The 27,874-nt window shown below is 41.2% G+C and overlaps 1 protein-coding gene across 1 annotated transcript; it reads left to right on the top strand.

Annotated features, from left to right (window-relative positions):
- The first annotated feature begins 5,912 nt into the window (after positions 1–5,912).
- Positions 5,913–27,874, top strand: LOC132323533 (uncharacterized). Its single transcript, XM_059838841.1, has 7 exons — positions 5,913–7,834; positions 10,227–10,312; positions 10,888–10,933; positions 12,489–12,675; positions 17,206–17,296; positions 26,958–27,082; positions 27,848–27,874. The coding sequence occupies exons 1-4, from the start codon at positions 6,151–6,153 to the stop codon at positions 12,641–12,643; spliced, it is 1,971 nt and encodes a 656-aa protein (XP_059694824.1). The 5' UTR covers positions 5,913–6,150; the 3' UTR covers positions 12,644–12,675; positions 17,206–17,296; positions 26,958–27,082; positions 27,848–27,874.

The raw sequence follows: 27,874 nt of genomic DNA, 5'->3' as shown, positions 1-27,874 counted from the left end.
TCTCATTATGCCCCTATTGCTTCCTTAGTCTCCCAACCATATTTTTCTTCAACTTGATTCTGCTTGTGTCTCATCTCAAATTTCATTTTACATTTGGTTTTGGTGTGAATGTGCATTTGGTAAGAAAGGTCAACACTTCCCCCTGTAAATCTCATTTTTACTTTTAAAACCCTTTTGTTGTACTTGCTTATCTTTACATCCTGTTACAATGTCTGTCATCTGTGTTCAGGTGCTAGGATGATGTATCATAGTGTGTGGGTATTTTTATTTTCTGGTTAAATTATTTATTTATTTATTTATTTATTTATTTGAACAGTAACTCTAGAGTGCATGACAAGATGATTGGTACTGTATTTGCAGTGCATAACATTGGCATTGGTGGCCCATCATGTTCCCTTCAAAGGACTGAATGTGGCCAGAACTTGAAACTGATCCTCTGAGCCTTCATGAGGGAAAGGCTGATGGAAACTGCAGGGTTCTTTCTCTGTATTGTAAGTACATCCCCTTAAGATGTAATTAGATCACTTTGAGTCACTTGTCATTTTTTTTCACCTTAACCTGCTTTTTAACACCAAGTCATACTTGATCGTTCAGAAAAATTCAGTCAAAGAAAAAAATGGCACCTCTTCTCCATCTCTTGGCATCCATCAGTCCATCTGTTTCTGGGGGAGTTGTTTTGTTTCTCTTCTCAGTTTCGAATTGTGTTAGGTGAGATATTTATGGCATCTAGAAGAGGTTGAAACAGCTTGTTTTTTCCTTGCTCAGAAAGTAGGTGTTTCATAGTAGGCACAAGTATATTCAGTACATAAACATGTTTTAACCAGTATATTCAGGATTGATTTCTTTAATTTTGATCAACATAGTCTATGACTAAGGAGCCAAATTAGGACATTTAAATCATATAATATTCATGACTTTGATGAACCAGGCAGGACAAGGATCAGTAAAGTCATCCCGCCTGAAATTTCTGTGGAGTGAACGGACTGTCACTTGAAACTGAATTGCTGTTAACTCAGGATTGTGGGGGTTTTGGTGGGTGGGTTTTGTGGGTTTTCAACCTTGGAAAGCAAAGTGCTTGCACTTTGCCAGGTATTTGATTAAATGAACAGCTTCTAAAGGCATGATTTAATCAGACCAATTGTATGCTATTCTCTGTGTACTCTCTAGATCAAGGTCTTTTGTGTCTGGACTATAACATGGCAGCAGTCTGACTGATTATACATTGCACAGAACTGTATATACATCATTGCTGTATAAAGATTGGACCAGCTCTTTGAGCATTATGATAGATTAGTTTATTTTATAAAGGTACTTAAATCTCACCACCAGTGGCAATGCTGTTGAGAGAAAAAAGACTAATAAATACTGAGTTACTTCAAATTTAATTCAGTTAGTATGATCTTTACTGATTTGGGGGCAGAGAGAATTAATTTGCAACCCTAATGTGTAAACATTTCTTACAAATAATTTGTGGTGAATTTCCTTGCTGTGAGGCAATCTGACATGTTGCTGCTGAAGGTACTCCCATGTTCCCACCAACAACTTCTTTGTCTTAGCTAGACACTTTTTTTCCTTCTTGCTTTGGAGAGTTAAATGAGCATAACAACAAAGTGTATTCTTCTTTTCTTTTGATGCAGGGTCAAGGCAGGTGAATCCACCCACTAAGAGAGTGGTAGAGACAGCAAAAGACCATAGTGGAAGTGCAAGGGCATCATCTGGAGCAAAGTAGGAAAGGGTGACAAAGACTGCTTCTTCAGCAGCAAACTCCTAAGTTGAATACTCAGATGTCAAATGAATTTCAGCTTTCAGGAAACCCAGTAATGCTGGCAAGTTTTCTGGTTTTTTCCAGGTGCTTGATCACCTGATAATATAACCCAATTTTCCATTTGGTTTTGCAGAACTAGATCTTTATCACTCATTTCAGTTCTAAAGGCAAGATATGTAACAAAAAGGCTGGTACCTTGGCAGGTTTTTTGTTTTTTTTTTTTTTCATTCCAAAATTATAACTTCAATTTTTAGTTGTTTCTGAAGCAAAATTAAATCACAAGGAATTCAAGAATGTACTTGGACTTACCAGATGGGAAAAGTGAAGTGTATCCCAGTAAATGCCATCTTAGGCAAACTGCTCTGCTGTAATTTTTTATGTTGAAAACACAGTCCAGAGACTTTGGAGATTAATGATGGCATAATTTCTGAAAGACCATGTACCTCATTGCTAAATGTCATTCAGAATTGGATTTTAAATTTATCTCCATCTTGCCTGATGATAAGGAAACATTTCTTTACTGTCTATCAAGCACTGAATGGGTTGCCCAGGGAAGAGGTGGAGTCACCATCCCTAGGGGTATTTAATAGATATGTAAATGTGGCACCTGGGGACATGGTTTAGTGATGGACTTGGCAGTGCTGAGTTAATGGTTGGACTCAATGATCTCAGAGACTTTTTCCAACCTAAATGACTTTATGATTCGTTACAGTAGTGACTGCGGGCATTTTTCTACGTTAAGCAGACATCAGCTTAGATATATGCTGGAGGTGGAGTCTGTACAACTGCAAATAAGTCACTCTTTTAGTTTTGCCATTTTCCAGCAAAATGTGACTAATTGCTTTAGATTAATTAATGTGTTCTACTTCAGTGAAAGTGCATTTGTTTCTCAGTTGAAAGCGTTGTCTGAGCACTGACTCGCAATCAAGCTGGTCAGTGCTACTTTGAGCAGTAGGATACAACCTTAAAGTCACATCTAACAGAGTTATGGCAAAAAGCTTTTAGTATTGTCTAAACAGTAGGCTGAGAAATTTGTAAGTGTTACAGAAGGGAAATTCCTATTTCAGCAAAGATACCATCATATTTTTTCAGGTCTTTTTATTACTAACCAGGTTTCTAAATGCATAATATGTAGCAGAATTTAAATACCAGCTGAAATAGCACCTTTTTTCTTTTCCCTTTTGCATGTGTTGTATGCCTTTAATAACAGCTCACTAGCAAATGTCTCTTTAAAGAGAAGTCTGTCTCCATGCTGGTTCTTGCATTTTCTCAGTGGTTGTGTGCCATATGGTTTTACAGTAAGAGAAACTCTCAAAAGGCATGTAGGTGGACTAAAACAGGAGGAACAAAGTTAAACTTGTGAAAACTAGTAGACAATTTGCTTAATTGAATGCAAACACTTTAACATGATATGGGGATATAGCCCAAGCAGGTAATTTTAGCTTTGCCATCACAGCACATTAGAATATTTCCTTGGAGTAGTATTTTTCCATTTTTTCAATTGAAAAACAAATGTTACTTGGAATGATGAAGAATAATACATTTTATTATTCTACACCTAATAGTTCATCACTTTCCTTTTTGCTTTAGTCCTTTCTTTAGGAAATTCAATCTTTATAAAACTAATTTCCTTGAACTGTTTAAAACCTCCACATTTCCAAAGCACAGAAATTACATAGTTGTATTTATAATAAACTCTTGAATGTCACTATTCATGGTCATATCCAGGAGTGCTAAATCATCATCCTGGATAAACATTTGTATTCATTATTATTTTGACATGCAACAATTTCAATGCAGTAATCGCTGTTAGTTTTTCTGGAACATCTGGGGGATTCTTATCCCATTATTTGGTGGATGTGGGTTTTTTTCTGTTCTTGCATTCTAAAGTGAATCCCATCCAGTGTGATTTTCTTTCCTGATTCAGAATTAATAGTAAGGAGACTAAGAAAGTGAGCAGACCTTTAAGACTTTTTCTTGCATTTCTGCAATTCTGATGCAACATCCCAGCCTAAGCAAGTTTCTGTGAGCATTGTCCTGAAAGTGTTGTCAGTGTCAGGGGATAGACATCAGAAACATGCTTGCACCAGTATTAGGGAAGTTCATTTCCAGCAGCAGCAGTGCAAATTCACATCTGGGAAAAGTAAGTGATAAACAAAGGTTAGCTACAATAATATCAAGACTGGAGAAGTTAATTCCTTTCCTGTGCCAGTGTTGACATGGATAATTTAGTTGTCATTTCTGCAGTTGTTCTGGCAGCACAAGGACTTTTAGGTACAACAATGAATTCTTCTTGGAATTGGTGCACAGGTCTGATGTTTTATTCCCCACTACATTAAAAACAGTTAAAATTGGAACATTATTTTCTATTTCACCGGTAAGGGGGTTTCTGAATCTGAAAACTCCAGAGAATTTCCTTGTCTAAAACCACTTTCAAGTTATGAATTTTCTTCACCAAAGAAGAAAGTTAATGTCAAGATTTAAGATATAATCTTGGATTAGTATATAATTTCTGCATATGTGGGCTATATGAAAGTAGTCTCTCCAGTTACTATTGCAAGTACTTCACTTTAATATCATTTATTTCAATAGGCAAATAGGATCTATTGAATCCTAAAACTTTGGCATCGTATGTCTCTCTTTCTGGAGAGACAGGAGGCATGTTGCTGACTATGGAGTGTATTGTGAACAGAATTCAGCATGATGTGGACATTCCCATGTAAACCATTGGGCACTGTATCGAAAATACACAGATCTGGAAAAGGAGAAGTCAGTTTTCATTACTTGGAGAAAAGCACCATTTAGACTTAAATGCCAACAGTTGAAGACAATCCCATTTCTTAGTAGGATTTCTTATCTGGATGCTATTATAAGGAAATAAATTTCATATGCTTTCCAACAAGACCACTATGGAGATCTGTAGTGCCCCTTGCAGCAATATAAAGGCCCCAAGACTTTGGAATCCTGTTGCAGTCAACAAACTTCATTACTATGCTGAGAAGGCTGCTGCTGTCCTTTGCACTCAGAGAATTAGGAGGGTTTGCTTTGTAGAGTTCAAATTAGGGAAAAACTTAAAAGAGACTAACAGTGAGTAAATTTAAGAATGAATAAAGGGTAAGGATAGATTCCCATAGGATTCCCATTAGTTCCTAGGCTGCCTCCTAGTGATCAGCATTCCCTCTACATTGACAGTCCCCCTTTTATGGTTTGTTTTGTATTGTTTCTCTAAAGAATTTCAGAATACAGCACTTAATAAAGCAGGTAATTTTACATACACATTCCCAAAAATCAACCAATTTTACCCTATAATTCTAGCTGCTGCTTTGCCTTAGTGTGTTGAGTGAAGTACCATCCTAAACAAAGGCTTTCAGAAAAGTGAAGAATTACAGAAAAGGAACAGGTGTTTGGTACAAAGATTTATCAATCAAACTTAGCTCTGAAAACCTCATCTCTCTGAAGAAATGAAAAGAGAGATATTAGGTTCCTGGATGGAATCCTAGACTGGGTTTTTCTTACAAGTTTTCATTTCAGGGTTAGCTGGCTGATGGGCCTACATCAAGATTTCAGAGAAGTCAGGGCTGCTTTCTGTTAGATTTGATGAGAAATTCAGACAAAATAAATAAGATGTTCTGAAAAGAGCTACAAAATTAACTGTAAACATGTCATTTTTCCTACAGCATCCTAATTTTTCCACAGTGTGTTATTTTGTTGGTAATAAAGTATGAAACATTTCTTCCAAATATGTATGATTCAACCCTTAATATACTGAACAGTAAATATCAGAGTTGCTGCAGTCACTGTAACTTTACATTATTTGGATTTTGGTTAGTATGTTTTGAATTGGAGTATTTGATCTTAATGGATGACATTGTCCTCTACTTTGTACCTTTCAGCTCCATATGGCATTTACTGACATTTCAGAATAGCACCAGCTTTTCAGGATCTATTATTCAAACATCATGCTAGAAAGGCATCTAGAAACACAATGTTTGGTCTAACGATGATTTGTGATAATTTTTGTAAAGCAAAGTTATGGAGATGGCAGCTGGGTTTACTTAAATGGATTTAAATGTTCAGGATTGTTCTGAATGGTATTGATTTAAGCATTTGTTTAACCAATAGAAGGTGTTATCTGAGATATTATCAACTGAAAAATGCAGATAGTCTGTGTTTGATCATCACAGTAATGAAAACTACCTATTCTTCAGATTGATCTCCCTGAATACATTATTGCTCTAACTTAGTGGGGGCTTGGTTTTTTTATTTGTTTGGGGTTTTACATTTGATCTTCTTTGTTTTCACATAGGGAGACAATTTTAAGCAAGAACCCTGGATACCTGTTAATAAAAGCAAAGCAGAAGAAAAAGAGAAAAAGAAACAAAACAATGAAAAGTAATCGTACAGAAATTACAAAGAAAATGTTATGTGGAGTAGCTCATCATCCAGTTCCAGGTGACCATGATGGATCAGAAAGTGAAGAGGATGACTTGGAAGAAGAAAACAAAAAATCAGTGTATACATTCAGCAAAGGCCTGGAGGATCCAGCAACAGTTTGTGAAGAGCAGCCAAAGTGTAGTGATGAAAGCCTAAAAGAAGCTGCAGGGGTTTCAAGAGAGAGTTTTCTGGTCACTGTGCCTGATGTCTCAGTAATGTCAAATAGTGCATGGAAAAATGAATTGCCTATAGAAGATGATAGTTTGCTTTTAAGAGATGTAAAACCTTTTTGTACTGAAAACCTAACCAAAAATGCATTAGATGACAAGGAAGCAAAGCAAAGGCACAAAGAGAGTTTCCTAACAATAAGCAATGATAAAAATTCCACCCAGGAAACTGAAGGCTTTTCTGAAGACTATGATATGTCATTGTTAAGCACAGAAAAAAAACTGGGATCATGCCAACTTACATGTGAACCTGACTTGGAAGCCAAGGGGGTAAGTTTAAACAGTGAAGAAAAAGAAATCTCTCAGTGTTGCAGTTCAAATGTACTTGATAATGTGCCTGATAACACAGAGGGCAAATGTCTATTAAAAGCAGAAGAAACTAGCTCCAATGCCTGGGCTTTTTTTTCAATTAATTTATCTACTGAGGAGTTGCAGATGGGCTTCAATACTCAAGTTTCTCTCTCTCCTTGCTCTGAGGATAAATGTGTAAGTGAACAAAGATCTCAAAAAGTGAGGAAACCTGAACAGACTCACACAAACAGTTCAACAGAACTAAACTGCTATCAGTCAAATGAGCAATTGGTAAAGGAAAACCATAATGAAACAGAAACTGAGGAAGTTGGCAATGTAATAAGCAATGGTCTCTCTGCATCTCCAACTGCTAAAGTGCACTTTGATTCCGTAGTGGAAGCCAGGGCTGCCTTCATGCAGAGTTCAAGTGAAGTAAATGTGCCAATAAATGATGCTACACCAATTACACTGAAGAGGAAGAGATACAGGAGAATTGTCAATTTAGCACCAAAGTTTAACCTACCAAGACAGATCTTTGCTCATACAGAGGAAGGGAAGGACATCTCAGTGAGAGAGGATATTCCCCAAAATAGTGGTTTAGAAGTGAGGCAAAAATACTTTCTAAGCAAGAACTGTGGAGAAGCACATGAACAGGACCATGCATTGCAGGAATATTCCTCACCCACTCAGGATGCAGATGCTCTGTTATATAATATTTCTTACATTCATTCAGGACAATGTTCTCCTATATCAAAATACGCCTGCAGGGTTTGTGTAGATTCCAAAGCAAAGGAGGAGCAAGCTACACCCCTTCAGCCACAACAGGTTGTTAATAAAAAAGAGGACGAGGGTGAACATGTTTCTTCAGAGGTTACAAGTGACCAACCAGATAATTTGTCTTCTGGTAAAGTTGTTTCTGAATATCTAGAAGATTCTACTACAATGGCAAGCTGCAGTGAAGATGCAAATGGAGCAGATGACTCTGAGCCAGCAAAGGCATCACAGCTTGAAGATTATCAAGATGCAGATGTGAAATGCAGTTTTCTGGGACTTCCCTTATCATTAGGATTTGCTTTTCAACTTGTGCAGCTCTTTGGTTCTCCAGGTCTTCCACTGGGTATAATGCTTTTCTTACTACTCCTATGTAAAACAAAAAAAACCCACAATCCCCTCAAAACCACAAACAAAAACCAAAGCACTCCCTCCAAACCAAAAAATAAGTGAAAAGACTATGGTTAGAAACTAATTTTTATTGCAGTTTTTAGTTAAATATTAATGCTGTTGAAACAAATCACTGCTATTTTGGTGACAGTTTTTAGTTTGTACCTGAAATCATTAGTCTCTGTCAAAGGAGCTTTTGGTTTGGCCTTGTATTTGCAGTCTTTTAGTAGCAAAAATTGACTAACTTCAAACATGAAATGCTTGCTGAATATTTAATATATCCTAGTAAGACTTTTCTGTGTTGATTACAGAACTAAATGATGTTTTAATACATCCTACTGAGTAAGACTTCACTGTGATGATTATGGAACTAAATGAAAATGTGGTACAAAATGTGTGCACTTATATAAAGGCTGCATGTTTGGTTTTATATTCCAGATAGTAACATTCTTTTTTATTTTAGTAGAGTTTTCATACACTCTTAAGTGGCTTAGATGCTGTTGAAAAACTTTCCCAAAATCTAATTTGGTTTGAAATTCAGTATCAGGCTTACAAGATGTCTTCTGAAAGTGAATGTCTTCTTTTTAAGTGTGCCTTATTAATAAGTGTCCTGGTGTTGTATACTTGCCTTCCAGAGCTCCAGATGTCTTGGTTTTGTATTTTCAGTTTAATACTTATAAGTTAGCAGGTAAAATATGAGCAATCCTCAAAGGAATTGAGTGTGCCAGCCACTATTTCCCATTATGCTGCAGGCTAATGTAATCCCACAGAGCTGTAACCAGTAAAATAAACAGAGTTTTTGTTTGGAAGTCACCCTAGAACACCTGCTGAAAGAGACATATTTCCTGTGCATAGTGTTTTTCAGCTTCTTGGGTCCAAATTTAGTGGAGAAACTGTAACTTTCATTTAGCTGACAAACAGGATTAAAAAACACAGGCCAGCTTTTCAGTGTACCTTTACATTTGTTTGTTTCAGTAGAATTTAAAGTTAAGCATGAATTTTCATATAAAAATTTTAATCTGACAGCTGAGGAGCAGTTTATGTCATTTTATCTGCTCCAACTGACCTCGGGATTTTGTTGTTTTGTAAAAGTTGATGGCAATGCTATCTGCCAGAACAGTGATGCAAATCATGGGAAGCATTACTTGACTTTAGATCCCTAAAGAGGGACCTAAAGGACTGCTTTGCCTAAATCTGGCATCACACACCAAAGAACTTGCCATACAGAGCTGAAATTAAGCAAAGAAGTAGTGTTCATGTCCTCAACAGTTGCAAGTAAAACATTTTTCTTCTCCAAACTTGGTGAGTCTTCATATTTGTGGTCTAAAATTTTATAATCTTAGAGGGAGTTGGCCATGACTTGAAAACAGGCATCTTCCAAGAAAGAAAAAGAATAACCAGGCATTGAGAAACACTCAGTAGCTTAGTGAACCAAATGTCCTTCTTCTCTGAGTCAGTAACAGGTGACATTCTCTGGAATTTAGGTTAGTTTCCTTTGGAAATAACCTTCAAGAAATACAAATCCACCCCGATATCTCTCTGAAGCTCTGCCAGCTTGTGATTTCTGACTGCTGGGGTTTTCCCATCAGAATTGTGCCTGGCTGGCCACACTCTCCCTTTTATTATTGTCCTACAATTCCAAAAATTAATGCTGCTTTTTTTTGGTGGCATACAGTGCATTGACAGGCAACTACTTATTGCTGCTCACATTTGAGTGGTATTATTTTACAACACTTGGAATTGCAGTCAATCTTTATTGAAATTATTTTGGAGGGGAAATTTTTGGTAAATAAATGTCTTTAGTTATTTATAAATGGAAGATTTAAATGCATGTCGTGCTTGTATGGTTCTTATTAGACTAGAAAATATTTCAAACAGTTTTCCTATAAAGAACCTCTTTTCGGCTTCTTAAGTGGTGTTAGGGTTAAAACACTTTAGGAAACACCTTCTCTACTAATAGTGCACAAATTCTTATAATCAAGCATTTTAAATTTTAAAGATTGTTAATTAAGTTCAATTTCTTTTAATTTAATGGCTGAAAACTTCTTGTTTTTCTTGTGTGTGCCTATTTTTAGGGGAGTATGTGGGGGAAATGAAAGTATGGTAGGAAAGTCTTTGTCTAAATAAACAAAAAAATCCCAAATCTCCTTCCCTCTCTTTCCCCTCTTGTGCACTAGCCTTAGATCCCAGAAATTCTAAATTCTGATTTTGCTGCTGGCTCATTGAAATATCTGCTTTTTTTAAAAAAAATATATATAAATAATGTGTGCAAAATTCGTAATTCAATGATATATTTTGGCTGTGGAGAGATCTGAACACTCAACTGCAAAAAATATTTTCTTCTGCAGAATCCTTGTTGCCAGATGATTATATAGTTCCCCTTGACTGGAAAGTTTCAAAGATGATCTATTTACTGTGGAAGACCTCTGTGGAGGTATGAATTTTAGGGGATTTTGGAAGGCTTTCCAATCTTTCAGGTGCAAAGGGGAATTCTTCAGTTCTTTGTTAGTAAATTTGCTTTAATATCCACAATGAGGAGACAGATGTTTTTTGTCCTCCTCTGAGTATTTCTAAAACCAGCTCATTGGCATGGTAGGATTCAGGTTTTTAAAAGATCAACTTCAGAAGTGTGTGCAACTACTAGTTAAAAAAGGGTGAAAAAACTTTGTCTTGACCTGACCTATGTTCATTAAGTACAAGCTACCATCATTCAGATGTTTTCTGTTTTAAAGTTTTCTCTCATCATCTGAGCAGATCTCATCTTCCATCACCTCTGCTAGAGCTGCAGCAGAGAAATTATTCTGTGTGACTGTGGGCAGATTAATTCTCTTTGTCTGGAAAGTGTTAACTTACAAATTACTTTTTTTCCTTGTCCAGTAGTGGAAATCAGGAAAATCCTGATTACAATGAACTAATAATTACAAAATAGAGCATGGACTTTGTTCTTGCCCAAAATAACATCTCTTGTCACACACTTTCCTTTTGCTGGACTATTGTTATCTATTTTAGGAAAAACAGAAACCAAATGGATTGCAGAATGAAGATGGCTTGACTGGTAAGTCTGTTCTGTGATACAAAAAAGTATAAAATTCTTCTTATCAAAGGGTTTTTCATTACCAATGAGTGATAACACTCCTCTTTGTGCAAAAGCACGATGAAGCGATAAATGAATTTATGCTGTCATTGATTGCATCCATGGTCCACAGAGCTGTGGTTGCTGTCATCACTTCATTTTTCCTCATCTAAGTGCTAACATTGCCTTATAAAGTTTCCTACATTGCAATATTCCAGTAATTAGCTCAAGTTTATCCATGCTAGATCAAAATTATGTTTAGCATGATATAGTCTTTCTTGAGACTTTACTTCCCTGAAAGGTTGAGTATCTTGAAGTTAATTGAACTTCATTATCACTAAACGTTGGCAGCATAATAACAGAACCATGGAATTATTATTAATATAATTATTATATAGGTTGGAAAAGACCTACAAGATCATTGACCCAACCATTAACCAGCACTGCCTAAGTCTGTCCCTCAGTGCCACATCTACCCACTTTTTGAACACTTTGGGAGACGATGATTTCACTACTTCCTGGGCATGGTGTTCCAATGCCCAACCACCCTTTCAGTGAAGAATTTTTTCCTACTATCCAATCTAAACCTCCCCAGTGCAACCTGATGCCACTTCCTCTTGTCCTGGCACTTGTTATCTGGGAAAAGAGACTGACCCCCACCTGGCTACACCCTCCTTTCAGGCAGTTGTAGAGAGCAAAAGGTCCCCCCTAAGTCTTCTTTTCTCCAGGCTAAACAACACCCCCAGCTCCCTCAGCTGCTCCTTATTAGACTTGTGCTCTAGACCCTTCCCCAGCTCCATTACCTTTCTCTGGACATGCTCCAGCACCCCAGAGACTTTTTATAGTGAGGGACCCAAAACTGAATCCAGAACCTGAGGTGTGGTCTCACCAGTGCCAACTATAGGGGGACAATCACTGCCCTGGTCCTCCTGGCCCCACTATTGCTGATACAGCCCAGGATGCCATTGGCCTTCTTGGTCACCTGGCACAGCTGGCTCATCTTCAGTTGCTATCAAACAGCACTTGAGGTCACACACCTGAGCAGTAAGAGATATCAGGGTTCATGTGAAGCTCTAGACCTCTGCACACATTAATTCCTGCAGTGTGGAAGTAATGGGATAGGGTTGCTCGTTGTCTTTTTCTGTGATTTCCATAGTAATGCACTACAATTTCACAGGTTCTCTGACAAGTTTGAAAATACACCCCAGTAGTTCCCTGAAAGCTGGCAGAATTTGTTGTCTAAAATAGGAGAGAAGTTTCTCTATTTTAGAAGAAAGGCTGCTTTTGGAGAAGCAGTGTAAGAGTGGGAACAGACACACACATGCGTGGGTGTTGTTTCTCACTCCCCACCCCTATGAGAGACAAAAGAGAAAGATTTCATTTATTTTATAGGTCATTTAGGAGGCAAAAATCAAGAGGATTCTGGTAAAATGACAGTTTGTTCTAGAAATATTCCATCCTGACAAGAGCAATGACAGACCATGTAAGGTAATTTCAGGTGGTTTGGGCTGCAGTTTATAAATTCTTTATTTTTTAGATGATATTATTAATCTTGAAGATCTAAATAAAAATCCCCAAGAGAATCAAGACTCTTCTGAAACACTATCAGACATGGAGCTGTGTCAAGATGTGATAGAGGAGAACAGCATAACCTGCACTGGCTGTCTGGATGCTGCATTTCATCAGTCATGAGTGACCGTCTTAAATTCTGCATGAACAAACAGGTAATCAGTCACCTTGTGAATATATTACTCCTTTATTATATTTAACCAAATATTTTTTTATTATATTTGACCAAATATCTAAAGAATATTGTTTGTTATAATTTTTAAGGTGCATTTAGTATCTTCTAATTTACTTGGGTTTTAACTGAGTTAGGGTTGAGGGTTGTTCGGATTTTGTTTCTTTCAAGCCCAAACGGGGAAAAGAGAAGGCAGTATTTTGTTATTAAAGCCATATGATTTTATTTTTTCCTCTGAAATCTAAAACATGTGTGGTGAAGTGAAAGCAGCAGGGTAGGATGCCTAAGAGGTGGAATTTATTCCCATTCTGGTTGCTGTGGCAATCTGTTGTGAGTCATCAGAGTCCTACTTTCCTTGTCTTTTCAGTATGGAGAGTAATGTTGGCTCTATTAATGGTCTAATTATGAAAAGAACTCTATGAGCAATAAAACAGTGTTTCACCAAATTATGAAGAAATGGCAGTTCTGCTTTTCAGTGGAGAAACAGTAGCAAGAGGTCACAGTAAGACTCCGAATATTGAAGTGTTAAATTTTCATTAATGTTTTCATTTGGTGTGACAAAGTGCTATCGTGTTCTTGCTTGTCTCATGAATTTTTGAACCCTTTGGTAACTTGGCAAAGTTTCTTTGGTTTGTTTATGAAAGATATTCTGGGAAGATTGAGATAAAAAGGGAGGATTATGGGTTCCAGCAGGAAAATGCTAGCTTAACTTCTCTATAATTTGCCATCAGTTGTTCTTTCCAAAATGGAAAATGAATCAATCTGTAGTTTTTAAACAAATAAACTGAGGTACATGGAAATAGAATAACCTGCACCATGAGCAAACTGAGCCAGAAAAAGATTCCATATCCTGAGGCTTAAATTGTTCCCATCCAGACATTTCAGGACTGCTGGAATATCATCCACATGGGGTGTGGTCAGGGGGTCTTTGTCACCTGCTGTCCTGTATCTGACCATGCCTCCAGTTGATGGCTGGACTAGGAGTCAAGGAGATGGGTGTGCACTGTGTTGGAGCTGTTATAAACACAGAAGTTTTCACAGTGGATCTTCATGTCACAGGGGAAGTAGTTGAATAGTTTGGGTTGGAATTGAAACCTCTTGAATGGGGTTTGATTTGATTATATGTCATTGATGACAAAAATGACATTGCTGATTAGCTGGTACCAGCCACCAGTGTAGGAGGAGGAGGGAGATTTCTGTGAACCATGTGGCCCAGACAGCACTGGTCTCTCAGGGTGCTCTCAGCACAGATCATTAATAACATTAAGAACATCTGGTAGCAGTATTTTCCTCTTAAATAATCAGATACTACAATATGGGTAAGCAAATAAAAAGTATTTTCACAAAATACTTAGGCCTACACCTGCTACCAATTTTTAGAAGCTATTTATTCATAATATTGCAATACACTCTAGAGGCAGGATTTTTGCTTATGGTCCTGACTGGCTGTTTGTGTGGGTTTGTGTCCTAAGCTATTATCCAGAAATGTCCAGATTATTGATTAAATATTTACATACTAAAGAAACAGATGTGAAAAGCTATGTTCACTTCCTAGGAGAAAATGGTGAAATATGAAACTTCTTTTTGGGCTTCAAGAAAGGAAAGACACATGCTAGCAAGTTATCCTGCCCTATGGTCTGCACCTTTATCTGGTTGCTGAGTCAAACAAACTATTTTTTTCCGATCAGATTTACTCCCTTTGTCTGTCTGCTCTGCTACTCCCAAAATTGTTTCAGTCTTCCTCTCCTGCTTGTCATGAGTGCAGCAGAAATGACCCAGAGCCCTGCATGTTTGTCACCCAGCCACTGTCTGCTGCCAGGAAACCCCAGTTTGTTATGCTGCCTTGCAGTCTAACACTCTACTGTGTCAGCCTGTGTCAGTTCTATGGAATATAGAATGAAAGCAATGCAGACTTTGCCACAAAAGAAGATTCCCCATCAGTGTTTGGCTTGTAAAAAGGCCTTGCACTGTCTCTGCAGGGCTTGGCCGTTGAGAGCTCTCCTGGAGTGGGGAGATACAGCTGGAGTTTTATGTTGGGGGATTTTTGTTTTGCTTTGTTTTAGTTCAGCATCTGAGATGAGTCAGGGTAAGTCCTGAAGGCTGTTGGAGGGAGAGGATGAGACACCAGAGGTCAGATGGGTTTAGGCTGCTCTGGAGTTGGGATCTGCCATCTCAGACCAGGCTGATGCAATGGGTAACTGCTGCCCAAAGTGTGAAGTGCCCTTCCTCCCAGCCCTGCTCCAGATAGCAGCTCCAGCACTTGCTGGCTGACACGAAGGCTATCATTTAATTCACTAACCCCACAGCAAACAAATCAATACTTTCCTGCTGGACTGAGGCATTTAGATAAGCTACTGTAAGGGCCAGCTCAGTGCCAAGGCTGAGGCAAGGGAGCAGATGAGGTCGTGCTGCTGCAGATATGAGGAGGGGATGTGCAGGGTGTCCTGTCTGGGCAGCAGTCAGCTCTGATATCAGGGGCTATGTATTCTGCAACCAAACCTTCAGGTGGAGCACTCTTTTAAGCTTTTACAAATGTAGGATGTTAGAAGAATTAAAGCAAGAAAAGTATGTGGAAAGGAAGAAGAATGTCTTAGGGTTTTCAGTCAGCTCATGCTCACTGTCAGGCACAGGATACAGGCTAATGCAGACCCCACGTGAGTATTCCAGTGCTTCCACAATGTCTGCATGCAGGCACTGTAAAAGACAGGGGAGTTTTCCTGATCAATGGTGCCCCTGGCTTTGAGGGATAAGGTTGTCTTATGTCACTACAAAATAATTCCCCTCTGGTTCCTGATTAAAGCAGACTTGCCAAGAGTGATGTCCCAGAGTGGTTGTGAAACTGCTCAAGTGAACAACTGTAAGTGTTGAAATGGATTTCATTCCTTCAAATGTCAGGGGGGGAATAAAAAACTAGGAAAATTGAGACACTCCTACCAAAAAGATTTTAAAATCATAGGAAATCAAGGGAGAGCTAATATGATCATTATGGTCCCTTTAGATTGGAAAGCAAACTGAGCATTACTGGCCAAGTGCAACTTAATCTGTTAGCCAGATGAACATGTTTCTGTATTCATGTTGTGTAAGGGTGTTTGTATTCCAATGGGAGGGTGAACAGTGTTCCTCTGGGAAAACACAGGGTTAATCTCAAGCTTTTGTGAGAGCTCCTTATTGCGGCAGTGGCAGCACATCAGTATTTGTTCTGGAGATTAAGCAAGAGTTCCCAGTTTGAGAAATGCTGAGATCAGTGAAAACAGCATTATTTTGGTGCCTAGAAGTTCTTTAGACCAGGACTCACAGATGCTAGTGCAATACAAATGTGTCTGTTCAAGCATTTATCTGCAGGACTTCTGCAAGGCAGAAGCTGACATGTTTCTTTCTGAAGTACAGCAGTCAGTAACTCCCTGCAGGAATACTTCTTCCACAACAGCCCTGAAGGGTGTGGTTTTGGTGGGACAAATCTCCTAATACCCCTGTGTTATCCTCCTTTCCCTGGCTGTGCTATTCCAAGCACTTCCCTTTGCCAGCTGTGAGTGAGGCAGTTCAGCTCTAACATCTAATGCATGAAGACATCCAAAATGTTTTTGGTCTGGGCTATGGAACTGAAACAAATTGTCCTAGAGCCCATGAGATCAGCAGGACATGGGCAAAAAAGCAGGAGTGTATAGCTGGGAGAGGCAGGACTGGTTTTTGGCTAAAATGAAAAAAAATTAATCTGAAGGATACAAAGCAAACAAAAGCAGTCTTCCCAGTATTGCCACAGAAAATATCGTCCCATGGTCAAACCTCTTCCAGTTGCTACTTTGATACACAGATAATAGTGAAAAAACTTATCTGTCCTTTGACATTAGCCACTAATATTAAACAAAATGAAGCACGAAAAAGTGCACAGAATTATGACCAGAAAACCTCACCTGCATTTTAGAGTGCTTACCAGGAAAACCTGGCTCAAAAAAATCATTCAAGCAGTGTCTAATTACTTGGGGGAATAAGTGCTGCCTGCAGCTCTGGTTTTGGAGCTCTCAAGAAAGAACAATTGTGTTGTGCGGGTGCCTCACACTAACTCTGTAATATGAAAGCCTGTGAGGTCCTGAGTGCATGTAACAGGGGAAACAATGCACATCGTAACAAAAAAATTGAGATGTACTATGGTGGTATTGGTTGAACAGCTGTTCATTATATAGCATTTGTGATGTGTAGAGAAAAAAATCCACTCTTCTCCTTATTTTTCAGCTTTGAAGTAGTAAGGTCCTCACTGCCTCTAGTTTTGACATCCAAGTTCTTATCTTCCTTTTTTGCTCTCCTTGCATTCTTTTATTTTTCCTTTGCTTTCCGCTGTCTGCTTCCTCTCCTTTCTAACTTTTTAAGGAAATAACCAACGGCTGAGCATTAGAAACTTTAAAAAACATTGGACAGACTCTTCTCAGTCTGAGGGCTGGGTTATCTGTTAAGTCTTTTTGCTGACTGTGCTGTTGTGGAACTTCAGCAGACCCTCTTCTTTTTTTTTTTATTTCAGAAACTTCTCGCTTTAATTCCATCATGGAAGGACTTCAGTTGGCCACCAAGGATTTTAAACGTGAGGGATAACCTGGAAGAGAGAAACCACTGTAGGTTTTTTGGTATACATCTTTGGCCACCTCCCCCCCAATACTGCCTTCCAGTATCAACCTCTCTGACCACATAATAATGATCAAAATTGAGATCACTTTGTGTATGGCAAAAGATCATTTTCTGAAGCTGTTTGGGATTTACACTTTGTCAGTATATCTTCAAGTGTGGTATAAAGAGATTCAGAGGGGAGACCAGAGGCATCTGTCACTATGGGATGTGAGCTTCAGGCTGTGGTATTTCATTCACTTGTATCAGGATCCAGGATACTGGCACAGAAGCAGGCAGTGATGCTCACCTGCAGGGAATGGTGCTTGTTACGTGTCTTAGCTGCCTCCTTCTGCCTTCACCCTCAGTCATAACTGCACCCAGTCCCTTTCCAACCTCTGATGGTAAATGTCTTCATCTGTCCTTCCTATTCACTCAAACAGGGGTGCAAAACTTCCATTCTTTTCTCCTGAAACCAGCCTTTAGGCTTCCCCTCAGCTAGACTCATTTGGGAATTTGGGACTACAGAAACAAGAATATTTCACTAGGGAACTGATTCAAACATGCTGAAGGAAGGGTGTGTAGGGTTTGTGGTAGGCTGAGAAGATGTATAACTAGCACTGGTAACTAGTGATTTGATGTTTCTGTTAGTGGTGGTGGAAATACTTATGTATGTAGAGATAAATCATAATTAATTATAAAGAGCAACCTCTGTCAATTATGAGGCATGCATAAGGCTGGACACTTCCTTGTAGAGAGAGGGAGTGACAGCTGTCACCTCATTTAACAATAAAAGTGTGAGAAAAGATTAAAGAGAAGAAGGAAACTCGGTTGTGTCTACTTGTCAGAAATAATATTTCCCACTTGAGCAGCTTGCAGATCCAGAATATTTCTCCATTTATTCTTTGATCTCCTCTTCCTCACCTTTCCCTGCATTTATTTATACATCAACTGAAGAGCCAGGACTTGACTGAACTTGTGTTGAAGCTCCACCATGGTCAAATTTGTCAATGTGTCTCCACTTTCTACTTAAATACTGCATCTACATGAAAGCAATTAACAATGTATGTATTTCTAAATGTTGTACCACTGGTGAAATTTTCTGGCAGCACTGTTTGAATGCATCTCCCATGGACACATGTGTGTCCTCCTTGGCTGGAAATGTCCTGCTCTCCTACCAGCAGAACATTATATGAAATGTAAAGGGGAGGGGGAATGGAGTTCATACCCCCCCAACCACAGCTTCAGACTTCTGTGTTGTACTAGTGGCAGCAGACAAGTTAGTTTGATTTCAGGAAAATGTCACTCAAGGATTAATACTGTCTTCCTACTTCTATTTATTGAGTGAGAGATCTGAATGCCTCTATTTTCTGTTACTGAATCCTGGCCTTCCAGAATGCTTGAAATAAAAATAGTTCTCAAAATCTCACAGTTCTCTTGTATGGGCAAGTCATGTTTCATCTCTTAGTAGAGTGTTGCCAGTTTAAATTTACTTTAACCCCCTTCCCCAGTATCTGAATTTCACATTTTCTGTCTCTTCTTTCCTGCCACATTTTCCCCACTTGCTTCAGTTAGTGTTGGTGTGCCATGTCCCTGGGGAGCTAAGCTTTCTCCCTGTGTGTGAACACTCTCTTTAGCACTATTTGGAACCTCAGAACCTAAAGCTCCAGCACTGAGATTTGGTGGCGGTGTGTGCTTGGGGCATACCTGAAACTCGCTCCTAACCAAGCTGGGCATGATGCTGTGTGTAGCTCTGAGAAGGGAGGGTGTGATACCACTCCAAATATTTTTGGTTTTATTGCAAACTGCAATTTCGTTGGCTTCTTTGGTGAGCAAGTTAATGGAAATCAGGTTTTCTTTAGAGGAGAGAAATCTTTAAAATTTCCTTTACTTTCTCTTATATGTTCGAGAAAGAAAATAATTAGGTAGGTGTAGTGAGCATTTGTTCAGTGCTGGGCAGTTCTTTAGCTTCATCCCCTTGGCATCCTTGTTGCTTCTGTGGTTGAAGAGGACTCCGGTAGCTCGTTGCTACGAAAGGGACGGGCGGCGAAGAGGTCTCGGTGCACACCTGGTGTCCTGTAACCAGCCCCACTTCTCTTTGGGGCTTTGATGATTCATTCCATTTTGGCCCTGCCCTCGGAATACAGGGGCAGCACCTGGGACTGGAACGCTGTCAGCGCTGCCTCGTGTTTTCCTGCCTTTGAGAATCTGGGGAATAATCCTGACTTTAAATAACTGGAGATGGTATCTCGGCCCAAAGTTCTGAGTCTGCAGCGAGTGCCGTAGCTGAGCGCTTTGGCTGTGCAGCGGCAGACGCCCGTCCTTGCCCGAGTCTCCCGGCAGCTTTCGGTTTCGCGGGGCAAAGTCTCGGCCGCCCGGGACATGGAGGGACGCGGGATCCCGCCCGGCCCCGCCCGCGGGGGCCGAGGGCGGCGGGGCCGGGGTCGCGGCGGGGCCCGGGGCCGGGGCCGGGCTGCGCAGCGGCTGCCCCGGGCTCCCCATCCCGGGCCGGCCCCGGCCCCCCGCCCCGGCGGGCCCGGCCCCGCGGGGGCTGAGGAGGAGCGGCTGCTGCAGGCCCTGGGGGGGCTGAGCCTGGGGCCCCCGCGGGGCGGCGGCGGCGGGAGGCTGGTGCTGCTGCGGGGGCTGCCGGGCGCCGGCAAGAGCACCCTGGCCAGGTAAGCGGGTACCGGCTCCGGGGCAGGAGGAGCGGCCGGGGACAAGCGAGGCGATGCTTCGGGAGCCCGTGTGCCCGCCCGGCACTCGCTGCTGACCCGCCGGGGCAGGGCTGGGCTGGGAGGGGACGGGATAAGCGGGAGCCCCGAGGGAGCCTTGGCTGAGGGCAGCCGCCCGGAACCCCCCGGCTCCAGACCCGCTCCAGGCTGCGCTGTCCCCGGCACCTGTGGCCGTGTCTGGGTGTCCTGCCCGTGGGACTGTGCGAGCTCCTGTTCCGAGCGAGCGGTACCTACAGGGATGCTTCTGGTGAGATGGACTGATCACCCCGACCAGGGCGGTACTTGCTCCTTTTCTCAAAGGCGCCAGATTGGTGGTGGCTTTCTTTTTTCTTTAAAAAAATTTTTTTTGGTTGTTTGGTTTGTTTTGGTTTCGTTGGGTTGGTTTTTTTTTGGTGATTTGGGTTTTTCTTGTGTTTAATCACGAACATGGTAAAAAACTTCCTCTCTCTGGCTGAAAATTGGCAACTCTGACTTCTGTTTTTGTAATGTCCCACACTCCTGGTCCGAGCTTTAGCAGTGTATACAATGAGTAGAGGGGACCACTCCATGCTCCAACATCTCAAAGGCTGATTGTAAATAGGTAGAAAAACACAGCGGGGAGTTCTGGGAAGCAGCACCGCAGTCGGTGTGACCGTGGCAGCTGTAGTTTGATATCACAAAATCTCACAGACTGGTGTCACACAGCTGTCAGTGCCACCCACTCTCTATCAAAAGAGGAACATTCCGTCTTCTTACTCTGCTGGGCTGAGGAACCCGTGCTGGGATCATGGGCTGCCACAGGAAGGGCTCTGCTGTGAGAGGCGGCAGCACGAAGCTGTGTGATACACTGGCTTCATCTGCAGCTTCCTCTTCCCAGTACAGCACTTCCCTGTCCCACTGGGCCTTCTGCCTCACTGCACTTTGGCAAACAAAGCTCTTTTATGAATTGCCAAATGCCGTGTTTTGCTCACACCCAAAAACCAGACCTCTCCCTTAAGAGGCTGTGTAAGTGTGGGCCTGCTCCTTCAGGGGGATTTGGGTCTTCTCACAGCACGGTAAGAACATAAAGGTTTGGGGGCATATTCTCAGGCAGTGCAAGTAACTGTACTTACCTGTACTTTTTAGGTCAAAACACAAGGTTAATTGTTAATGACACATTTACAGAATCAGTTGAAGGTATTGTTGTAGTAGTCCTCTGTGAGATGGAGGTTGAGTATCTTATTGTTTCTAGCCTCTCTTAATCACATAATTATGTTTAGCTGTTCAGCAACACACAGTTCAAAAAGCAGCATTTAGTGCCTCTCCTTAACCCTGTCCAGCTTGTGAAGGACTGTACCAAGAGAATTCTTTTGCTGTTCTCACACTGCATAGCTTTTGGTATTGGCAGATGCTATGTGCTGCACAAGGGAAAGTTTGCAGAAAATGACTGCAACAGATCTCAGTGCAAGATCCCACTGGAGGAGGAAGGTGGTTGTTTATTTGCAAAAGTACTCCATAAACTCATTTTATAAATTCAAGTTTATTTTCTCAGAATTGATTCACTCACAATATCGCAAGTTAATACTTGCAAGCATCAAGATAAATGTGCTCATATGGTCTGCCCAAAATCAGAGCAGACAAGGACTATAAGCTGTCTCATCCTCGCTTTCTCTGCCTCATTGCTCTCAGTTGGTAGTGTCAGGGTAGGTTTTGGCCAGGTCTGCTGTGCCATCTCCAGCCAACAGCTCCTATGCTGCCATTTTTTTTGCCTGTGAATTCTGCTTACTTGGTGCTTTATGAGTCTTAGGTGGATTTTTTTCCCCATTATATTTGTTTTCCCATGTCTTCATCATCTGCCCCTCTTGGAACAAGGGGAAGGAAGCAGGTGTGGAGAGGCTGGTGCGACCTACTGGCCATCCTCCTGCTCTCAGAGCATGAGTTTTCCTGTGGCAGGTCACCACTGCTGGGCCTCAGCTGAGTGCTGGCCTTGGGGGGCTGTAAACAGGACCTCTCCCAGCTTTATTGCTGTTAATGATCTTGGCTGTCAGTGGGTACCATTGTTTTAGCCTGTGCTCTGTTCTTTCTTCTGATGCTTTCACACGTATCTACATTCATTCTTCCTGCAGATCAGCCAGTGTTTCTCTGTTTCTGTAACAAACTCTACATCTTTAGAGTGCCCATGAGTCACAAATCATGAATCTTATCACTGGTGATACAGCAACTCAGTGATTACTCCAGTCAAAAGGCCCCTTTTCTATTCATCACACAGTCCTAGGAACAATTTTGGATCCATGGCTTGTTTCCCTGACCTTTCAATGTCACTCAGCAGAGTTTGGATATAGCTTTGTAAGCTTTAGTTGTGGCACTTCTGTTAAAATTATTTCCTCATCCTGGTTGCTCCCAGCTCAGAGCATCCCTACATTGGCATGGATCAGTTCAGGTCTGGTTTTTGGTTTCTGGTAAAGGCAGCGGAGGACCCACGTGTGACATTCTGAGTAGTCAAGCCAGGACGAGGAGTTGCTCTGCTCACCACCAAGCTTCACACCTTTCCAGCAGCTTCACTGTTCAGGATGAGCTTCCCTGAACCACATATTTCAGGTGGCCCCAGCTACCTGCCTTTCACTGAATGTCACAGAAGTGTGAAGGAGAAGGGGCAGCTGGGAGTCACATCTCCATCAGCCTCCTTCAGGCGAGCTGGACATGCTGCTCCTGAGCACATTGTCCTTGGCTTCACAGTGCAGGTTTGTGATCACACTGAGGCAGCTGCTAAGAAAGAGGTTATCTGAGGTGCAGTGGCAGAGGCTTCCAGATGCCTCCAGAATTTGCCTCCAGAATTTAAGTGAGCCACATACAAGCTCATACCTGCTTCCCCAGCAAACTGCATTGCGCAGTAGCTGCAGTTCCAGCTCTTTGGCAGCACATTGCTGTGCTGCACAGCTCAACTTACACCTGACCCTTTATCCAGCAGTTTAATTCAAGCTCTATAGGCTGGACATGATCAAACTTGTAACTTTGCAGCCGCAGCTGTTGTTTTATTTCTCAAAATGAGCTCGTTCTTGTACTATCTTGAGAAGCACAGAACGAGTATTCTTTCAGAACAGGAGGGAAAAAAATGCACTGGCACTGAGGCATCACTGCTTGGCACAATCTGTGTCTTCTCCAGTTCTCTCTGCTGCTGTTGCCTAGTTTACCCCAGCACCTCCAGTCCTGGGCCAGCTGTTCCCAGCGTTCCCAGCACCTGACCCCACTGCAGCTCTGACGGGTTCATGGACTTCAGCTCTTGCAGCTCCTGCCTCCGCGCAGCATTGCACTGTAAACATTTACCTTTGCCTGAAACCACTTCAGGTGAGTCTCCTCAGTGCCTTGATCAAATAGGACACGAGCCTGGTGTTCTAGGAGTCAGAGCCGTGGTTGGACCCCCTGGGGGTGAGACACAAAGGCACGGCTGTGCTCTGCCAGCAGCACCTGGCAGCTCGGCCAGGCAAAGCCCTCGGGGCACCAGGAGTTCTTCAAATGCAGTAGAGAGTGGCAAGCGCTGGGCATTGCCACTCCAGATCTCACAGTCCTGCTTTCCTGCTGGAGCAAAAGGCTTTTAGACACCTTTGAAATGCCACAGCACCCTTAACGTTTGGAATAGTGGCCAGAGGAAGTGGTTGCATATGGTGCCAGTACATATATGTTCTGGTCTCTGACATTCCATTCTGTGGCCTTCTGAGCACTGAAAATGTTTATTCCAATCTGCTATCAGAAATTAATTTATTTTCAAGTTTTCTGATGGAAAAGTATGAAAACCTATGGATACAAAATGCATTATGCTCTACCCTTTGCTAAAGAAAGGTTTGCTGCTGTTTCAGAACCTACAGAGGATAAGAAAGTAAGAAGAGAATGAGGGGTGTTTCCTCTGCTTAGTATAGATCTCCTTAAACCCTTTTCACCTCACCCCTCTACAAGGTGAAGGAGGTACCATATCCACTGCAAGATGAAGACATGTAGTACTGTGCAATTATGTGTCCAAAGCAAATTAATACTGAACTTTTCAGAGATGCTGCCTGTCACAAGGCAGTGCTTCCAATTCAGTGGCTTCTTTAAAAAATGCCAACATGGCTCCTATGTGTCCTTTGATCTTGAAAAGAGATTGCATTTTTCTTTTCCTCCTTAGTAAGCTTTATGCTTACTGTGTAAGTGTGCTTATCTGTCAGCAGTGGGTAATTTTCTTTTTACAGGGCAGTTCAAGATTTACTCATAAATAACTGGTCACAAGCCCTCCCATTTTGCATAGCTGGTTTGTATTTTTCTGAAATACAGGCATTTTAATTGCTTCCAGCAATTAAGAGCATGATGTGATTATGCAGGACCTTTCTTCTAAACTAACCTGAGGTCCTGTGAAGATTGTGGCTGATTTAGTAAGGAACACATGAAAGGGTTCTTGGTGCCCTCTGGAATGATAAGGGAGAGAAGAAATAGGAGTTTTGTCAGCTTTGTGGGCAATATGGAAGGGATTACAGAAAACAGCTGTCAACTTCAGCCACATTTTGGTTGTTTTGGAAAGCTAAAAGTTAAAACCAGCAAAACAAACAGAAGGTGACCCATCTTTTTCCCACTTCATGTTTTCTTATGTTGTAGTTAGCAGGAGCTCATTTGGTATGAATATAGCAAATGTTTCAGTAATTCATAGCTCTCAGCTCATTTTGTCCCACATTTTTCCTCCTTTGAAACACAAGTTTAATCTGCTTTAGTTGTTGATGTGAGGACCATAGACTGAGCTCACAAATATTCACCTACAGTTTAGATTGCTTAAATGGTTAATATCAAAGCTCTCAGGGCTGAAAATTCAGTAAGGTATGTGCTAAGATAATGGATTTTAAAATTTGCACTGGTTAAGAGCATTTTAAAAAGAAATACTGAACAAGAAAAAAAAATTAGTCTTGAGATCTTTTATTAATGTGCACATTTTATGTGCCTATTAGTAGCTAAAGGGAAAACACATATTTTAGCAGTCAGTTTTTTAGAGAAGAAATTGCAATGAGTAAAGCAATGGGAAAGGTGCTGAATCATAGGGAGACCTGAATATATCAAGTTATCCACAGCAGTAACCAGATAAGCATTAGATGTTGCTTTGCTTTTCATAATAAGAATTTTTGCCCGAGGCCAAAATTAAAGCGACAAAATTTTACCATTTGCTAACAGTTTAAAACATGATTTTTTTAAAATCAGTTTGCCCAGCAGTAATTTTGTGAATAAAACATCCCTTTGGGGCTAGAAGACTAGGACAGGTAGGTGCTGGAATGATGCATTACAGGGGGTACAGCCCAGTCCTGGCTCCATCAGCACTGAGTCACTGCTGGCTGGGGTGAACCCCACCACAAAATAATATTAATTAATCAGCAGATGGTAGAAGTTACAGTGGAGACAGAGCAAGTCAGAAGCTGACCTTTATTCAGCTAAATGCACCCTGCAGTCCTAGTGAAGAGCTGCTGCTTGCAGGCAGATGAGGGTACAACTGGTAAGTAAATGGTTGGAGCAGAGCTGGGTGACAGAATTAAGGTTTTTCTGCCTGTGTGCCTGTTCTGCTGCTGATAACCTGTAGACACCTTTTCCCTGGCTCCTGCCCATGTAGATAAGACACTGAGAAATGGTTATTTCGCAGCTTGTGGGGATGGAGGGAGAAGTGTTAATGAGGAAAGCTGAAATGACTCACAGGGGCTGGAGACCATGTGTGGAATGATACAGAAGGGCAGCAGCATTCATGTCTGAGAGACACAGAGTTTCTTGATTGACCTTTCTGTCTTTTCCCAAGACATTCCAGGCCTTGGGGGGGCAGGAAATAGTGGGATGATGCCATGGGCTCTCCCTGACTTCTTGCAGAGACTCTCGCCTCCCCTAACTCTTCTCTGATTGATTAAAGAAAGGACAATTCTATATCTATGGACACAAAAAATTCTGGGTTAGACACAAATGGGAGCACAATCATACATTAAGAGTTGGTTGTTTTTGGTTTTGGTTTTTTTTTTTGGGGGTCTCTAAGGACTGGCAGAGGGATGCTTCATATTTAAACCTCCACACAAGGCAGCACTTCCTTTCACCTCCAAGAGCCAGTGCTGCCTGTGAGGCTGCTGGTCAGTGTCCAGCAGGACACACATTTGCTCCCCATGGCATCCCTGGCCTGCAGGAGCACTGCTGGGGGACGCACACCCGTGTGAAGGGAAGTGGGATTGCCCAGTGCCACTCACCACAGCAGTCTGCTTTATGGATCTGCAAATTTGTCTATAAAATATTTTTTATACTCAGATTTGTTTGGAAAATTTGTTTAAAAGCTGAAGCTATAAAAATTACTCAACTCTACAAGAGGAGGTTTAAGTGGAATAGAGACCAGTGATAAGAACCATAAAATTATATAAATTAACACAAAATATAGGCTTATCATTCAAATACTTGTTTGCAAATTAAAATTCTAAATAAATGCTACCTGCTTTACAGCCAAGAAAACCCCCTCAAACCAAACTCATGGTTCTCTGGACCATCTTTACTAAATAACAAATCCCTCCTCCTGGTTATCTTCAGAAATCTCTGTAGCAAAACTCTTATCATCAAATTGTCTTTGGACGCCAACTTCCATGCCTGGATAAGCAGGTTTGGGCTATTGTTTTTTGTTTTAATTCCTTCTCTTTACAGTCCTGCTTTCTCAGATAACTCAGAAGGAGAGCTAAATATATTAATAAGATTAAAGACTCAGATGTTGGTAGTCCAGTGTAGATCTCTCTGCTGAATTAAAGAAATCAAGGCCACACCTTCAGGCTCCATTCCTTTCTTCCTACGTGTCCATCTACTGATTGTAGTACTTCCAGATCCTTTAAATTGGGATTTTTCAAGTAAAGCACTGTGTGTATTTGCAGAGCACTCAAATAGCTCATGGCTTAATGGTCTCTGTTAAAAGGTGTTACCTGGTACTAATCCTTTTTTCATCTTTTTCTTTTCCTTGCAGACAGCTGAAACGTGACAACCCCGGTGCTGTAGTCCTTAGTACTGATGACTTCTTTATTGAAAATGGTGTCTACATCTTTGAGCCTGACTTCCTAGAGGATGCACACAAGTGGAACCAGAAAAGAGGTGACTGAACTCTATCCAGGGGATGTGCAAAATAGTTTTGCATTTCAGGCTGTCTTTAAACTTAGCCCCCAGATTAAAATACCTCAAGGTGGTGTCATACACTGTAGTTCATAGGGCGTTGGCTAAAAATACATTTACGACTTCTGAATTGATTTCTTCTGACTTACAAATGGGAAATTTGTAAATGAAAACATATTGGAGGTTGGTTAATGATATTTTAGAGGAGGCACTGCTGAATCTTGATGCCCTTCAGACACCAGCCCAGCAGCTGCTCCCTGCAGTATAGGCACTGCAGCCTTCACTTCTAACTTCTTAGGTGTCTGTCCTGACCTGGAAGGCGGTGAGAATATAATGATAGACAGAAAGGAAACTTGCAGGCTAAGTTTAAGTTTGAGAATTAAACAACCCAGCTCTTTACTCAATGTACCGTGCTTTTGTGTCTGTGCTCTGAAGGAGTTTGTAGGGATGACAATGAGATCTCATACTTTGGGATGATGTAACAGGGATCTCCTGCAAATGACAGCAATTTCTGGCTGTTGTAAGTATGTTCTATAAGAGCTTCAGATCAGCCAGAGGCTGCACCACCTCTTCCAGGAGAGCTGCTGGGCACTGGCCTTGGCTCCCATTTGGGTGGTTGGTGCAAACCCAGGTCTGGTAGGGAACCAATTGAGTGAGCAGTGGGCAAAGAAAGAACACTGTAGGGCTAGTAAGGCCTGGCTCTGTTATTTAATGTATTTTAGCTTTACATAATGTGTTACATTGCAGCACGCAAAGCAATGAAGAATGGGAAAA

Source organism: Haemorhous mexicanus, chromosome 2, assembly GCF_027477595.1.
Source record: "Haemorhous mexicanus isolate bHaeMex1 chromosome 2, bHaeMex1.pri, whole genome shotgun sequence".
In the NCBI taxonomy this organism is placed as follows: domain Eukaryota; kingdom Metazoa; phylum Chordata; class Aves; order Passeriformes; family Fringillidae; genus Haemorhous; species Haemorhous mexicanus.
This window is presented reverse-complemented; position numbering and strand designations above follow the sequence as displayed.